Here is a 17,362-nt window from a genome sequence, read left to right as displayed (position 1 = left end):
AAAGGACAGGGTGGTGCCATGGGGGTGACAGACATTTGGGGAGCCCCGTTGCAAAGACGGGAAAAGAGACTGAGTGCAGTGGTGGCTGCATCTGACTGGGGTTAGAGGAAAGCCATGGTGAAGGAAAGCACTGAGACACACGGCTGCCCTGGGCACCGAGGTGAGGACTTTGCCACTGGAGTCAGTGTTGAGGAAGCTCCTCTGTGGGGCAGGACATGGATCTGAGAGGGACAGGAAAGCCCCTTTGCATGATGAGCAATCCACTGGGCAGGCAGGGAGCAAAGTGATCCATAGACAGTCAAACAGCTCTGGTTCATCTGCACCAGCATCCCCACAAGCTTCCCCTTCTTGGATGCTGCCATGTGCCGCAGCCTGGACCCCCTCTGAAATCACCGTCTCCCCAGGCTTCACAGCCAAGCACCCACCTTCCTGGTGCTTCTGAGCCTCAGCACAGTGCTGGGAACAGGCTCTGGACATCACAGTGCTTCCCCCAGAGCTGGAGACACAGAATGGGACAGCTCTGCTTTGTGCCACGATCAGAGCCATCAGCGCTCCAGGCCTGGAGGTGATGTGGCACAGAGCAGTACAGCTGCAGGCCACTAACAGGATTATCAAGGAAAGAAACTGGCTATAAACTATTATTACTTTTTGGCTAGACAAGTAATCCAATTAGTTCAGGCACACACTTCAAAATAGTAATTCATTACTGCAAGCTATCAGTCCGAAGTAATCCCATTATTCACTGAGCAGTTAGTTGGTAGCCTCGTCTGGAAAAGGGGAAGCATGTTTATGAATGTTGTTTTGTGGTGGTGATCTTTGCGTGGCTCCCATGAAAAATCCCTGTCCTGATGCACTTAGCTGGCACAGATTTAATTGCAATGAAATCCGGTTCCGCTCCCGGTGCCTCCCCCTGCTGCCAGCCCCGGTCAGTGGAGTCGTGCTACAGCCAGGGCAAGGTAGAATGAGACTGAAATGTGCCCTGGGGATATTTAATATCCCTTTAATCCTGGAGGGAAGGCAGTTTCGGAGCATGCAACCCAATGCTGAGGATGTGGAGTCGGGTACCCAGGGATGCTTTTGATGGCAGGAGGAGGATATCATTCCGTGGGCCTGTTTCCTTCCAGCGAGGTGGCTGGGGACAGGTGATGAGCAGGGCTTTCTATCCCTAAGGCTGGGGGGAGCAGAGGGATGCAAGGGGGCAAGAACCCAGCACACCCTTTCCTTCTGCCTTCTGTGTCTTTCAGGGGGCCATCCTCACCACCATGCTGGCCACCAGGAATTTCTCCGGTAGGTGCCGTCTCCGGGGCTCACCTCCTTGTCTTACAGGGCAAACCTATAGGGTCCCTGGAGAGCTGGCTTTGCCTCTGGTGTTACAGTGGGGCTGAGGTTGCAGCCTGATGCTAGTCCAGGCCATGTTACCTGGTACCTTCAGGCTGGGTTGAGATGCAAGAGAAGAGGTGTCTGGCTGAGGCACAGTGATCACCAGAGTTTTAGTCTACATCCAACCATCTGGCTTGTGCCAGGGTAAGGATGTGGGTGCTGAGGACAGCCAGGGCTCAAGCAGCTGGTTTAGTGTCCTCCTAGAGATGTTTCTGGCTCTGGAGAGCATCCTCCACACCATGAAAGTGCTGGAAAGCTCCCTGGGTTCCACTGCAGGCAAATGGCAGCAGGGTCCCTTGGGTTTGATCCTGCAGGGATCTCCTCCTGCTCCCTATATCCCAAAGTCTGCATAGAGACACAGGAGAAGAGCAAGGAGCCAACCTTTGCATGGGGAGAGGTAATGGTGCATCCACAAGCTCCCCTGCCCCAGTGTCCTCTTGGGGACACTCTGCTGCCTCAGAGCAAGCCTTGCAGATAGGATTCCACAGGCAGGGTTCAGTGCATCCTGGCCATTCCCAGGCACAGAGCTCATCCTCTTGCTGTCACCTCCAGCCCTCCCCACCACTGTGGATGGCCCCAGAAGAGGTGCTGCAGTGACGGGATTGAGCCAGCCAAGCCTGGCATGCTGACGGGACTGGTGGTATCTGCTTGGTATTAGATGGGTGCTTTGCCAAGGCACCCCAGGAGCGAGGTGTAGGAGATGGGAGCTGCTGGCCCCACTGGGTGCTGGGGCTGTGTCCGTGGCTGGTATCTGCATTTGTCATGGGGGGATCGTGCTGGTCCCACATTTAGCACTTGTGGGCAGCTTGCGGTGGGGCTGGAGCAGCCCAGCAGCTGGGGGGATCCGGTGTCAGCCCCCGCGCCGCCGGGACACGCAGCATCAAAGGGCAGGAAACTCAAAAGCATCCCTCATCGCGCTGCCTGTCCCACGCACAGCGCGGCAGGGGATGGCGCTGAGCCCCTCCGATCCCAGGGTGTCCCTGTGCGGGCCGGGCGGTGGGCGCTGGGGCAGGCTCCTGCTTTCCATCCATGTCAGAGCATGGCTGCAGCTGTCGGCGGCCCCGCAGCACATGATCCCGGCAGCGTGGGGCTAAAATTAGAGGGCGGCAGGCGGGGAGCCCATTCCACAGCGCTGCACCACGCTGGGGCACCAGCACCCCCCGCACACAGCCCTGCGGCCCCCCATAGCGCGCAGTGTGACGCGAGGAGACGGGGCATGCCCCTGGCCCGAGCCATCGGGGCAGGCCGGGACGGTCACCCCTGAGGGTTGTGCTGGAGAGAGGACACGAACGCCGGTGTTCCCGAGGGATCCTGCCGCCCGGCACCATGCTGCTGCTCCTCGCCCTGCTGGTCCTGGTGCCCTGCCTGGCTCTCCTGATCTCCTTCCTCCTCTCTCCAGGAGGCAAGAGCGGCGGCAACAAGAAGAATGACGGCGTGAAGGTAAGCGCGCTCCCCGCCGCCCTGTCCCGCCTGCCCTCCGCTGCTGCGGGGCGCTGCGGTGGGGTCTCCGTGCAGCGCCGGACCCCGCGGCACCCGGTGCTGTAAAGGGCAGCTCTTGGCCCGGCTGTCCCTGTGTGTCCCCGTGCTCGGCTCCTGCCAGGACAGGCAGTGCACAGCGCACCCAGAGAGGGGAGAGAGGAGAGCGTTTCATTGCTGACCCCCAGGGAAGGGGAGAGGCAGAGGATGGACCAGGAGAGGGGACAGGGGACATGGGGTTCACCCATCAAGTGAGATGGGCGGCTGCATCTCCTGCTCACCCCAGTGTATGGCTGGTGGGGCTGGGCTCGTCCCCACCATCCTCTCCCATCCTGTCCCATCCTGTCCCCAAGGGCTGAGGTGCTGCTGGGTGGCACATCAGTGTCTTCAGCCTGCTGGCCTGCTGTGCCCAGTGCAGGCAGGGCAAAGGAGCTTGGTGATACTTGGCAGAATAAATGGCTTGGTGATGCTCTCAGAACAAGCTGGTGCTTGTTTTCTTGGCCTGCAGAGCCCTCAGGTTTGCCTGACCCTCCGATGTGGGGCCAGGCCATGACAAGGTGGCTCCTGGAGGCAGCAAAATCCTGCTGCTGAGCGGTTTCTTGTGGTGATATGGAGATGTGGTGGTTGGCAGTGGTTAGCAAGCTCTGCCAAACTCCTGCAGGAAGGAATGGTCCACCCAAGGTCTTTCCTTACCTGTTCCCTCATGGACACAAGCCATCACCCAGCAGGGAGAGCTGCTGTGATCACATTCCCCACCACAGGACAGGTCGGGCAGAGCTCTGGGAGCCTGACTGCAGCATGGCTGCTCTCCTTCCTCTGGCCCTTTCACAGGCACCCAGCTGCTGGGCTGTGAGGGGAGCAGGGTTTTGGGAGCGCAGAGCCCTCAGCTGGCTGCTGCTCTCCTCAGTGGAGTCAGGGCTCTGGGGCTGGATTGTCTTTCTCCCACTCCTTCCAGACCCAGCAGCTGGGACAGGACAAGCCTGCAAGGCTTGAGACCATGCACAACTTCCAAACCTGGGCTCAGCTCCACAACAGACAATTCTGGAGCAAGCTGCTCTAGTGAAAGGTATCCCTGTCCATGGCAAGGGTTGGAACTGGCTGAGCTTTAAGGCCTTTTCCTACCCAAACCATTCTATGAGTCTATGATATGATTCTGTGAGAGCCATCAGGAGATGCATTTTTAAGCTGTAAAGGAGATTGGTGCATGGAGAGGCTTCATCAGGCCCAGCCCGACAGAAAGGGACAGCCTTGAATTTCATCTCTAGCATTGCTGGGATGGTGTGGTGGTAGAAGACCATTTGCCAGCCCAACTTGCTAATGACACTCCCTCTTGGACTTCAAAGTAGCTTTGAGGGCAGCTGTTATCCTGGGAAGTGGGGCACTTATAGCAAAATAGCTGGTTTGGGTAAACAGGCTTCTAGCCCATCACTACAACTCAGTGAGGAGGGTCTGGTTTCAGAGGCTGGTTGGTATCCCCAGTCCTCAGCCCCTTGTTGGAGAGTGGAAAGCAGCAATTGAGGCTTCACCCTGAGTGCAGCCAGCCAACCAACACTCGGCTCAATAGGGTGTACAGGCTCTGCAGAATGAGTTTGCATTTTTATTGCCCCCTTTCCAGTAAGTAGAGGTGAGACAAGCTGGCTAGATGGCCAGAAGGTGGAAGAGGAGAAGACAAAGTAGAGGCAAACTCATTCCCAACAGGTTGCTTATGTTGGCCACCCTCAGCATTACCATTCCCACCTCATTCCCATGCTTAATCTGGGGGGATTTACAGCATAACCCACTCATGGGGCACAGGGAGGCTGGGTGCTCTGGACAAAGCTTTGATGGCCCTCCATGGGCAGCTGGCACATGTCAGGGCATCACTGGTCGGTGGTCATTTCTTTCCATCTTGCCGAAAAAGCGAGGCAGGAAAGTGGAAACCTGCCTTGGCTGGGTGGGAAGGGAACGGTCCTGCCTGCTCAGAGCAGGGCTGTGGGTCAGGCTACACAGTGTGGGTCATTGCAGGAAGAGTTGTGTCCCCTTATGGAGGAATCTGCTGGACTGACCATCCCCATGAGAGCAGCCGCTGCTGCTGTTCCTGCCTAAAGCTATGCAGTGGGCAGCAGGTTGCTGCCTCCCAGCCTGCCCGCACAGCCCTCCAGCACGGGGATGGTGCTAGCCCAAGCTCCAAGGACTCAAAACACCCTCCTGAGGAGGTTCCTCCCCTACTAAAGCATTCATGGGACCAAAACTCCCTCTTGAGCCCTGCGCTGGGGTCTGTGGGAAGTCTTCTGGTCCCAGCAGTTACGATACCTTCACTGCCCTGTGTAGTGTCACATCTCGTCCCATTGTAAACTAATGAACTCACTGCCCCATGTCACATCCTGTCCCGTCCTAAATTAATGAGCTCACTGCCCCGTGTCGCATCCTGTTACTGTATGTCCAGACTCGACGCGGTCACTGCTTTGTGTTGCATTCTGTTGCGTCTGAAACTTCTGCAGTTTGCTGCCCCTTCTCACATCCTTGGGTAGCAGAAGCTGTCAGCCCCGCTCCAACAGCTCTGTTTCACACGAGGCTCCTTCTGAAGTACTGCAGCTCACGCTGCCCTTTAGGACATCTGTTGTTTTGGTGAAGGAGGGATGAGGATTAATGTAGGACCTGGTGAGGGAGGAGAGAACTGCATCAGCAGAGGGGGAAACTCAGTGATGCTGCTGCGGGGAGCCAGTTAGGATGTGAAAGGAGCAGTGAGGGGGAATGGAAAGCAACAGTTTTTACACTGCAGCCCACACATACCCCCTAATGGGTTGCTCCATGGGCTTTTCCAGGAGGTTTGCACTCTGTGTGCTGCTTTCCCCTGTGAGAGCAGGAAGAGCCAGTGCCTTGTTAAATGTGCTGGTAAATACTTCACTATTTGGCACTGCAGCCTCTAATTCCTGCACGCTGGTGTTCCCTGCTGCCTGCTGTGATTCATCCCCTGGGAGCTGGAGGTGGAGAAAGGGCATGAGGCCAGCATGCACATCCCCCTGTCTCCTGGGCAGATTAAAGATGGAGATGCAAAGCAAAACACAGCAAGGAGAGTCCAGAAGTAGTTTGGAGTTGCAGGCAGAAACGTGGCTATGGGGTCATGCAACCCCAAAGCCTTAAAGCCTAGTGGTAGTGGTCAGGAATGGAGATAAATATAAGGTCTTCTCTTTGGAGGAGACTTGTCCTGATTTAAAGCACTGGACCTGTGCTCAGGACAGCTTCCCACATGGTGTGTCTGCCTTGTGGGGTTGAGTAGCAAAAGAAACGCTGGCTTTAAACCAGCCAGACTAGTACTGGTCTAGGTCCAAAGCTAATTGAGCATCTCTGCACTAGTTAGCAGCATGGGCAGATGCACCCAGAACAGCTCCAGAGCCTAAATGTCAGTATGGCATACACACAGGGTGAAGGGTGGTGGAGCTGCATTAGCTTTTCAGCATCCCACTCCTGTTCCTGCGAACTTGATGGCCTGGTCTCAAAGCCACCAGAGTGGCCATCAAGTCCTAGGAGACTCCCTTTTGGACTAGCCAGGTCCTTGAGATGAGCAACACCAGAGATTGCAGCAGGTCAGGTGCCAGCAGGAACATGGGGAGGGAGCTGGCATGGCACCACCAGCACCACAGCCTGCAGCACATCCCTACAGGAGCACCAGGTTGCCCCCCCCGTGCCTTTCGTTTGACCCTCCAAGAGGACCACGAAGGGTGGCTCAGGAGCTGCTGCCTCTCACGTGCTGCTTTCAGCCTTTCTCACTCTGTGTCTCTTCCTGTTCCATCTCTTCTCCTTGTTTTTCCAGAAAAGAAAGTCCAGTTCCAGCGTTCAGTTAATGGTGAGTGTCCTTCGTCTTCCTCAATGCCGATATTGCTGGGCGCCTCCACATGCTCCAGCTCCCCCCGTTTTTGGAAGTTACCTCGGGGTAGGGAAGAAGGGACACCGGGGTTGGAGGGAACATCCTCAAAGCCGTATCACCCACAAACCCCATAAACAGGGTTGGTGCAGGCACTTGCTGGCCACCGGCTGGTAGGAAGCCAGCCCTGGTTCTTGCTGATGGGTTCTCATGCCGTTTCTCCCAGTTCTCCTGACTCAGGTCTGCAGGCTGCATCGGTCCAAGGAGCCTTGGAGAAACACCTTCCATGCCTCTGCGGGGACTGTATGGTCATGGGACACCTTGCCAACCTACATCGGGGTATTATGGGTAATACATAAGCAAGGCTCTGCTGGGAAGAGCTAGCAGAGCCATTGCTCTAGCTCCGCTAGCAGAGTTGCCTTGATGGGGCTCCTGGAGAGAGACAGGGGGTCAGAACCCCTCTTTCCCCCCAAAATCTGTGTAGTGCTCAGCTGTTTCTTGAAAGAGCTGTGTCTCAGCCTTCGATGGTCCATGTGGGTCTTGGAAGCACTCTGTTTTATCGTACATTTCTCTCCCTACTCTGCGGTCAGTGTGGTCTCTCTCACTCCTGCACAGTCCCCTCTTTCTCATCCCAGCTCCTCCTCGCTGTTAATTTGTACATCTCTCTCTTTATCGTACAGTCAACATGGTGTCTTCCACCCCTGCACAGCCCCTCTCCCTGCCCCTCCGGCAACGCTCCTAGGAACCCACCAAACCCCCCTGGACCTGCCCCATCTCTGTCCCCACAGGTGTCGGTAGGAAAGGCAGCGCCGTTCCTACGGGACCCTCCACAGCCCAGCTCTTGTGCCCTTGGCTACAAGGAGTGGAGGTCAGGGAGGGCTCTGCCAGCGCTGCCCTAGAGCTGTGGTTGAGGACGGGTTGGACCTGCTGGTGTTTTCCTTGCTTTCCATCCGTCGGCACAGTCGGGTCGGACTCGGGGGGCTGTCGAACACACGAGCTCCACCTGGCGTGGGGAGATGGCCCCTCTCACCGCCCCGTCCCTCCTTTCTGTTCTTTGCTCAGGAATCGTCGGAGAGCACCAACACCACCATCGAGGATGAAGACACCAAAGGTACCGGTGGGGGCACACGGGGAAGCGGGCAGGATGCTCCAGAGGGTGCCCCAGGGTTGTTAGTCTGGCCATCTCTAATGAGATACTGGCTTTGGAGAAATCCACCACCATCGAGCTGCCTCTGGGCCTTTCAGATGTTGATCCTCTGAATGGTGAGGAGGATGGGGTGTTCCAAAAATAGGGATGTTCCCTGAAAACAGGCATGGAAATAGCAGGAATCTGCAGGGATAGCAGCCCAGCTACCCGCTCCTCCAAAAGAAATGGCCCTTTGGGAATAGCCTCCAGGGGAAATCCCTGCCTCCCACCTGCCTGCCAGAGTCAGCTTTCTAAGAATAACCCAGGGAATAACGTACCAGTGCTAATTTGTAAAGTCTCTCAAAGCAATCTCAGCACAAACCAAGATGGACTTTGGCCTGACATGAGGGTTAATGGGACATGAGTCCTCCTGGGGAAGGCAGGTGGTGCTTGGGAAGCGGTGGGTGTCCCTCTCCTCAATCCTTGAATTAAATCAAGCATGATGCTCCTTTGCATTTGAAGCAGAGCGTTGTTAATAAGACCAGGGTTACCTCTGACAGCTCCTCCTGCATCCCAGGAAGCTAAACCTGCCCTTGCAGCCCAGTCTCTTCCCAGATGAGCCGACAGTGGCCAAGGGCAGCTCACCACTCTGTGATTAAACCTTTTGCTCTTTAGGAAAATACAGGGGTTTTCTGTGCTGCCCTGACTTTCAGGGGTGAAAGCCCTTTCCCGCATCTCTTTCCCAAGTCACTCCCCTGCTTTTTCCCTGGACAGTTTCCAAAGTCCCCCAAAGCCATGCGGTCTGTTTCTAATGAAAACAAGAGCTCTCACTGATGTTCCAACACCAGCACTTCTGCTTTGTGTTCTCCTTTTATTTTCTGTTTCTCTTTACACCAACAGTACGGAAGCAAGAAATCATTAAAGTCACAGAGCAGCTGATCGAAGCAATAAGCAATGGTGACTTTGAGTCCTACACGTGAGTATGCTCAGCATGGGGTTGGATCGGGGTGTGGGCTCAGCCTCCCAGAGTGGGTGCTTCCACTGGAAGTGTAGCCCAGGAGGTTTTGCTGCTGCCCAGGGTGACGAGGTTGTGGTGGTGTGGCACTGAAACCGGGAGGCAGGGGACATCAGTTTCCAAACCTGATGCTTCTCTCACACTAAGCTGACCACAGCTCTCTGGTCTCATTATTATGGATGAGCCTATTTCTGGTTTGCAGAAGGATGAATAACTAACTGTAAACATGATTTATGGTGGAAGAGGGAACATTGCATCCATGGTATCCATTATATCCAGATTGCCACAGGCTGTTTGGAAGCATAACTGCTTTCTACTTGCTGAGCTGATGCTCTTCAGAGTACCCTTCTGTGTCCAAGGCCTATTTAATTAGCGTTGTCTGAGCGAGTGCAGGTCTTCATCCCTGCCTCAGAGAATCACAGCAGGGATATTTTGATGCAGAGCAGAGAATATGACTGTTTCCCTGCTGTTTTTATTTCTTACAAAGAAGATAGCCGTGTTTTGGGAGGTTTAATTTGAGATGGTGAATGATGGAGAATTTACCCTGCCTGCTTGGGGTCCCGGCTGCAGTCAGCGGGCTGGAGGAGAGGTGGGGTGGGCTTCATACAGCATACCAGGCTGAGGTCAGTGTTCTGCTTGAATTACTTGCTGAGGGAGTCATCCTGAGCATGGGCTTGCAGGGTCCCATGCCTGAGATAACCTCTCCCTTTTCTCTCCCCTTGCTACCTCCCCAGGAAGATGTGTGACCCTGGCATGACTGCCTTCGAGCCCGAGGCTCTGGGCAACCTCGTGGAAGGCCTGGATTTCCACCGATTCTACTTCGAAAACCGTAAGCAGCCCCCTTGCATCTTGAGGGACCCTTCCCACCTCCCATGGGCCCGGCTGTGTCTTGATCTCCATCAGCTTCCTGCAGAGAGGAGGGTAAGGGTGGTTTTGGGAGCATCTCTGGCTGATCTGGAAGATTCCAGCAGGAGGAGAATCAAGCCTGTTAGGTCAGCTGGGGACAGGCTGCATGCAGAGGAGTTGTTTGGTTAGCTGCTTGCTAGGTGGACCCATCCTGAACCCATCCGTGCAGCACTGACTCAGCCCCACCAAGCAGAGAGCCTAAACCAAGCATCTTCCTTCCCCGCACTGCAAAAGCCACCCGGACTCCTTCCCCTGCCTAAAGCCACTTGTCCTTGTGCCCTCTTCAGTGTGGTCCCGGAACAGCAAGCCTGTGCACACGACGATCCTGAATCCCCACATCCACCTGATGGGAGACGAGTCCGCCTGCATCGCCTACATTCGCATCACGCAGTATGTGGACGCGGGAGGGATTCCCCGCACTGCCCAGTCCGAGGAGACCCGCATCTGGCACCGCCGGGATGGCAAATGGCAAATTGTCCACTTCCACAGATCCGGTGCACCCTCGGTCCTACCGCAGTAACCCCTGTGAGGCTCCGGGGATGGGGAGTGGGGGGCAGGAGGGGACGATGCAGGTGATAAGGAGAGGGATGCTCTGCCAAAGCGACGGTCGGAGCAAGCTCCTTCTCTTCCTGGTTTGTGTTTTGCAGCTGAAGCGCGGTCCTGCCCGTGTCGGGTTTGTCACTGACTGACTACCAAGGGGACGCCCCCTCCGACATCTTCACCTACGGGACTTTGGCTGTTGGCTCTGCTGCTTGGTTCCCGCTGGAATAACCCCTCGCTTCTCACCGCACACACGCAACAGCCCTGCCGGCACCGCGCAAACCTCCCATCGAACCCCTCCACCCCGCCGGGGCCCCCTTCCTCTGCATGAACCAAGAAAAGAGAAACCATGAACCTAAACCCGAGTGTCTGGCCAGTGAGGTGATGTGCCCTCAGCTGCATGGCGTTGGTGGGACCCGCCCCCCCACTACCCAGCACGTCTCCTGAGTTGGGCTCGGACTCATCATCTGCCTCCATCCCCACCTCCGCCGGGAGCCCCCTGAGGACGAGGAAGGCGGTGGGGTAGTTTGGAGCCACTCCGTGCTGTACCCTCCCTGTGTGCAGTGGATTTTGCTTTGCTGCTATCAAGGTCCCTGTCTGTCACCGTGGCTCTTGTCTGCTCCCGACCCGAACTACTGTTTCCAGGCAGCCTTGACTGGGGAACCACAATTTAAACCATCTGCAAAGTCCATTTTCCACGTGCCCCCAGGCGAGGAGGGCAGTGTTTGGATGGGTGAGTAAAGGCTATCTGTTTGTTTCCCCTTCCCAGGAGCATAGGCTGACTCCTCAGGAAAGCGAGTAGGTTTGCACCCTGGCTCCGGACGGATGGGGGTGCTCTCCCTCCTTCCTCCCTTCTCCTGTTGGAGCAGGGACCAGAAAAGCTGGGAGAAGAGAGGAGAAAGATGACTGCTTCCCAGCACTGCGCTGGCACAGGCGGGAGCCGGGGCTCTCCCAGCCATGCCATGGTGACAGCATCTCTCTTGTGCCCTCCTCCTCACCCACGACCCATCCTGGATCCTCCACCCCTGCCCCTCGCATGCAGCACCCAGTGTTCCCCATGCTGGGATGGGGGCAGCAGAGCTGGGCATGGATTCGGGGTGCAAACCTCCATCACCTACCCGACTCCTTCCAGCGACAACGAGGAATGCGAGCTTTAGTAACAAAACTCTGTGCTTTGAAGAAAACAAACAAGCCTTTAGCTGTCTTCTACTTTGAGCGCATGCCTTTTTATAGGGAGAACAACCTTCTGTGTATTTCGTAACTTGACTTTGAGTATTTGCTGAAATGGATCTTTATGTAATAACTAGAAATGTTCAACTGTTTAGGGCAGGGGGCGGTGGGTTTGGGGGTTGCTGTTTTTCGTTGCGTTTACATTTGTAGATGGGCTGCGCTGCCACGATGCTCCTACCAGGGGCCCTGCGGATGCCAGTCCCCACCCCATCCCATCCCTCAGCACTGGGTGGGCAAAGGCACCCATCTCCAGGGGCACCCACCTTCCTGGGGCACCTTCCTGCACCCCATGGGTCTTCCTGCAGGGTAAACCCAGGCAGCGGCTCTTGGGGAGCCACTGGGACATGGCATTCAGGACAGAAGACATGGCAGGGAAGGGGAATTTTGGTCTCACCTCTTTGCCATCAGGGAGAGGTCCGAGGTTGGATATTTTCCTGGCAATTCTTCCATTTCTTGTTCTCTTTTTTCCGACTGGAAGCTCTTTGCTCGTTGAGGTGAGGCTCCTGCAGCACTGCTGCCCTGGGGGAACTTTCTAGCTCCACTCTTTTCATCTGCATGGTGTTTAACTTTCTAGACAGTGTGTGTGTTGAAAAAGAAAGAAATGAACAACAACAACAAAAAAAAGCTTGTTTTGGACATTAAAAAAAAAAAAAACAAAAAAGGGGGAAAAAAGAAAAAAAAAGTGATGTTTTTTTCCATGTAAATTCTGAGTGTGTATTTTGCCTTTTCTGTGGTTTTGAATGCTTTGCTCTCTTGTTGAGGCAGGGACAGCTGCTGTGCAAAATGCAGCCTCATCCTTGCCGACTGCAAAACTATTTTCCCACTGGATAGAGGGGAAGAAATCCAAACTGCTGGGGCATGAACAGGCCCTGAGAGGTGTTTTGTTGTGTCCCGCTGTGCCGGCGGTGCGGTGGTTGCTGGTGATGTGTGTAGAAGATGCAAATGTTCTTCTCCATGCTCTTGGCGGACCTGTGATGTTTGACCGTGGAGCTGTGTTGGCTTGCAAGAGGTGGCCCCAAAGCAGGGAAATCCATGCAGGGAGAGGATTAGCTTTTAAGGTAGAGTTTGGGTGGTTTTACAGACCTGTTTTTTCTTCCTGTAGTCAAGTAGTGCTGATTTTATTTCTTTTCTAAAGGAAGGACTTGGCTCTTTCACAGTTCTTTCCCTCTGACACCACAGTGAGTGTCTCATCCACCTCCTGATGCCCAGGCTCTCCAGGTGTCAGTAGTGGTTTTGGGGATCGATATGAGATGGATGAGGATGGAGGAGGTCATAGCAGGGCCCTGCATAGGGGCTATAGTGCAAATGCCATTTCAGCCTGGCTTTGGAGCTGCTGATAGCTGTGGACCTCGGATGAGCTGTGAGGGTGAAGCTGTTCCAGCAGACACTACTGGAGGAAGGACTGGGACAGGAGGAGCAGTGGAGTTTGCGAGGGATGGAGGATGAGATACTGTGATGGACACAATCTCCTTTCATTGAGAGCCCACTTTGGGCCGTCATTGGTAGGGAGGAACATCTTGGTTTCCAGTAAGGCTTCTGATGTGCCTTCTCGGAGGTGGTTTCTCCTCTTTGAGGTTTCAATGTGGTCGTCTCTCCAGGGACAGGTTCCTCTGGAGGCAGCTGGATGTCCTTGCACCACCTAAAACGTTCCTTATCCTTTCCAAGGGAAGCAGAGGCTGGGGTTTCAACTCCTTCCAGTCTTCCAGTCAAGCTGAAGCCTGACCAAGGAAGACCCAACTTCCCAACCTGCCCATGTTGGCAGCATTAAGCACCTGCACTTTAGGGGTCTGCTTTGCCTGGTTTCTATTCCCCATCTCACCCTGCTTCTCCAGAGCAGGTTTCTGTATTCCCAGAGCATCTCTGTGCAAGCACTGGTACACCACTAACCCTTTCTTTCAGTAGCCATGGTGAACAGCTTCTGTCTCTTGTCTTCCTTCATATCTCCTGATTTCTCCTAAACTTGCAGGAAAACTAAAACATAACCATCAACTGTCACTGTCCTTTGGCTCACAGAGCCAGGGCTGCTGCTGTTATGTCTGTACCTTTAAGCTGCTGGCACTGTCCCTGGCACATGCTAACTGGCATCACCCCAACAATCCCACCATGGCCCTGGGGATGACAAGGACCAGAGCATAAGCAATATGGACAAGGCTACCTTGTTGGGATGGAGATTACTACCATGGACCTGCTGGATCCCCATCAGCCTCAAGGCTGGAGATTAGGCTGTGGCACATTTCATCCCCTAGTACAGACAAAGCCCAACTCATTTGGGTGCCTGGCTATCCGGGTCAAACCCTTCAAAAGGGTCATCTCTTCCACCTCTTACAGACCACGGGCTATCCAAGGGGAAGCCCTTGCTGGGGTGGTCTCAGGCTCACAGTGCCTTGGTGAGCTTGGGAATGGTCTGTTTTCCGTTCTTGCCTGCCAGGGTTCAGCTGCAACATCATCATGTCTCAGGTCTTGCTGGTCCAGAAAAGGAAGAGGCCATCCTGGGTCTCTGTTCTTTGCTGGGGGAGTGGGTGCTCTGCTCCTTCCCCTGGCCACGCACAGACAGGAGTGCTGTCTGTCCCCTCCTCCTCAAGTATATGTCCTCTTTGCCAGGCATCAAACCCCTGTCTGACCCCAAACCTGCTTCCTTTCCCTTTGCCTTCTATGAGCTGATGCCCCCATGGAGCCCTAGAGGTTGGAGCAGGCAGCAGTAACCATATGCTCCCATTTTGAGATCATGGTCTGCTCTGCAGCCCATGGCAGGATCGCTGGGGAGGACCAGCAAAGAGCAGTGCCACGTTTGAGAGGGAAAGCCACATAGCCCTGTGGACCAAGGCGTGTCTGTCAGCAGAAGATCCCATCACCATTTCCTCTGACGAGAAGGGCTAACCCTTCTTCCCTACTGCAGGACACCTCACGGTGTACACCACTCTCTTGATGCAACAACCATCCTCCTCCTAGCAGGGTAGAGACCTCACATTGCCCATTTCCAAAGGCACAGATCCCAGCTCATCCACACCAGACAGGGAAACCCAGATGTGAACAGGCTGTAGAACATCAGAGGAGGGGCTGATGGCCCCTCTGCCATCCATCCCTAAAGGCCACCCACCAGCTCCTGGCCAAACGTCCTTCCCTCTTGCAGGTCACAGGGAGAGGAGGGGGCTGTATGGAGCGGCTCCTTCCTTCTTTGGGTTCTTGTTGTCCCTTTTTTCTAACTGTTGCACAATTTTAGGGCTTTTGTAACATTTTTTGGACAAGCAGGGAAAATGTTAACAGTGATTTAAGAGAAAAAAAATGAGATCTCTCTCTCATATATATTATATATATATAAAACTATATACTTACAGGAAACCTCTATGGAAATATTTATTTAAGATGATTGCAAAAAAATATATTATAAGGAAGAGTTTACCAAGCTTTGTCACGTAACAGAAGATCAGGCCCCGGGGAGGGGTGGCTGCCTGTCCCCTCGTGTCTGTCAGTCCGTGCGGTTGCAGCTGAAGCCTTTCTCTTCTCTTTTCGTAAGTGCACTCGAACTGTTGAGCAGTGTGACCGTGTTGGATTCAGTGGGAGCTTGGGGTGGGAGGGTTCTGGGTGGAGGGGGGGATGTTTTTGTTTCCTTTTCCTTTGTTTTATTTGGAACCTGTGGCTGTGAACAGAATGATCACTGCTCAAATCGGATGCTCTATCTGGGGAGGGCGGCGGGGGGACCGGGTGCGGGGTGGGTGTGGGAGGGAGGGCGAGTGTCAGTTTTATTCTTGGTGTTCAAGTGCAATAAATAGCTACCAACTTCTGAGCATGGAAACGGGTGATTCTCCGTCACTGCAGTGACTCACTGTCTGTCACCACCTTGTCCCGCTGTCACCGCGCTCTTTCCTTGAAAGCAGAAAGGCTGGGATCAAGCATTGGGCAGCGGCTGCAGGCAATGGGGGCTTTCCTCCTGCCTGCACGATGTTGGTACCGTGGGCAATGCCTGACCCTGCCTGGCCACCACCATCCCTGGGCTTCGGGAGAGCTTTATGTCATAGAACCATAGAATGGTTTGTGTTGAAGGGACCTTAAAGCTCATCCAGCTCCAACCCCTGCCACAGGCAGGGACACCTTCCACTAGAGCAGCTTGCTCCAAGCCCCTGTGTCCAACCTGGCCTTGAACACTGCCAGGGATGAGGCAGCCACAGCTTCTCTGGGCACCCTGTGCCAGCGCCTCAGCACCCTCACAGGGAAGAACTTCTGCCTAAAAGCTCATTTCAATCTCCCCTCTGTCAGTTTGAAGCCATTCCCCTGTCACTACACGCCCTTGTGAAAAGCCAGAGGGACCCCAGGGTGGGTTTGGGGATCGCAGAGGCAGCTTTGACCATGAGGTCAGGGTGGCACCGGGGGATAGGGGCTGGGGTCGGGCTGCCACGGTCCCTGTGCCCCACGGCGCACGTCAGGCCCCGGCGCTCCTGAGCAGCGAGATCCCTCCTCCGCATCCCCATCCCTGCCATGTGCCGCGTCCCCGGCAGGGAGCAGCATCAGACCGGGAGCGAGCCCCGGGCTCCCGGAGCGAGCAGCGGGACTCCCTGGAGCCCAAAGCAGCGCGGGGGATGTGCCTGTCTCCGTGGTCCCTGGGAGGACCGGCTGGTATCCCGGGATACCGGGTGCGGATGCGGTATCGCTGCCAGGGGCAGGGTGTGCTGCCACCAGCGCATCCCACACCTCCCTGTGCTCAGCCACACATGGCCCTGGGGATGTCCCCTCTGTTGTGCCACTGCCCCAGCACCTTTTGCCCTTGGTTTCCTTTCACTGCTATCAGCGTTGCTTCCCAACACATTCCTGGTGCAGCCTCTGCTCCATCCTTCCCATCGCTCTGCAACTGATTGACAGCAGCTACCAAGTTCTGAGGATCCTGGGGTTACGGGGGGGGGGGGGTTAGGAAATGTGACAGGACCCCATGCAAATAGGAAAAGGTCAGAGACATGCAGAAACCAGACCAGCTTGGTCAGCCCAAAGCACCTCCATCTCCATGCTGTGGGAACGCATCAGGCTCTCCTGGTTCCTTTGGCACATGGTGGCAACCAGCAACACGAAACACCATCACCGGCTCCATCACACCAAGCAGACTCCCATGTGTGCCCCTCCTGGGGCCAGCCCAGCCTGTGCTCCCCAGCCAGCACCCCCAGCAATGGCTGGGCAGCACCATGACCTGCTGAGGCCTCTTGCTCGGTAAATAGTGTCAAGGTTAGAGCGAGGGATTCATTGGGGCCATAAACGTTTATGGCAGGCCCTCCCTGCTGCCCAGCCACCACAGCCTGAACTTTCCATCAGCGATGCTTTTATGGCTGGTCTCTAATGATTAACCCTGCCTAGCTGCCAAAGGTGCTTTGCAGCACAGTCGTGAGCCCCACACACATGGAGGAGCTGAGGCTGGGGGTCCCCCATCATCCCTGCTGCCATAGTGGGGTGCGTTGAGGGGATGTGAAAAGCCATCGGTGGTCCTGCAGGGAAAAGGAAGGGCAGAGCTGGCTGGGGAGGATGCTCAGGACCCCCGTGCATGAGGAGGTGCCTGGGCAGGACAAAGACAGTAACGAGAGCTCCTCCACCATTAGGAAGGGTCATTCAGGAAAATTGCAGCCTTGTCCCAGGATTCATTCCTGGGCTGCATGGCCCATGGGGTTAACAGCCCAGTGCACCAGGGCCACATCATCCAGCCATAAACACTATTTTTTCTGTTTATCCTGGGTTTTTAGCTTTTACCTGGCCAGGACAGAGATTTGCAGGACAAAGCACATGAGGGCTGTGCCCCCAATCCCTGGAAGCATCCCTGGATGTGTCTTTCTTTGCGTGCTGAAGATCCCCAAATAACCCAAGCAGAAGC

The 17,362-nt window shown here is 55.2% G+C and overlaps 2 protein-coding genes across 3 annotated transcripts in view; both read left to right on the top strand.

Annotated features, from left to right (window-relative positions):
* CD74 (CD74 molecule) overlaps positions 1 to 5,204 on the top strand; it is a 74,226-nt gene extending 69,022 nt beyond the window's left edge. The window contains exon 7 of the mRNA XM_062609925.1: positions 4,963 to 5,204. Within this exon, the coding sequence (XP_062465909.1) occupies positions 4,963 to 5,189 (227 nt within the window). The 3' untranslated portion in view covers positions 5,190 to 5,204. The remainder of the gene's footprint in view (positions 1 to 4,962) is intronic.
* The window catches only part of CAMK2A (calcium/calmodulin dependent protein kinase II alpha), a 28,953-nt gene extending 16,827 nt beyond the window's left edge, over positions 1 to 12,126 (top strand). The window contains exons 12-19 of one of the 2 annotated variants that reach the window (XM_062609930.1): positions 1,245 to 1,287; positions 2,780 to 2,820; positions 6,650 to 6,682; positions 7,763 to 7,811; positions 8,727 to 8,802; positions 9,576 to 9,670; positions 10,035 to 10,272; positions 10,395 to 12,126. In XM_062609930.1, the coding sequence (XP_062465914.1) occupies positions 1,245 to 1,287; positions 2,780 to 2,820; positions 6,650 to 6,682; positions 7,763 to 7,811; positions 8,727 to 8,802; positions 9,576 to 9,670; positions 10,035 to 10,267 (570 nt within the window). In that variant the 3' untranslated portion in view covers positions 10,268 to 10,272; positions 10,395 to 12,126. The remainder of the gene's footprint in view (positions 1 to 1,244; positions 1,288 to 2,779; positions 2,821 to 6,649; positions 6,683 to 7,762; positions 7,812 to 8,726; positions 8,803 to 9,575; positions 9,671 to 10,034; positions 10,273 to 10,394) is intronic. The other variant, XM_062609931.1, reaches the window with a different exon arrangement.
* Positions 12,127 to 17,362: the final 5,236 nt, after the last annotated feature.

This window comes from Pezoporus occidentalis, unplaced genomic scaffold, assembly GCF_034315485.1.
Source record: "Pezoporus occidentalis ecotype Australia unplaced genomic scaffold, CSIRO_AGI_Poc_V1 ctg142, whole genome shotgun sequence".
Taxonomy (NCBI): domain Eukaryota; kingdom Metazoa; phylum Chordata; class Aves; order Psittaciformes; family Psittacidae; genus Pezoporus; species Pezoporus occidentalis.
Note: the sequence above shows the minus strand (reverse complement) of the source record. Positions and strands in the feature narration are given on the sequence as shown.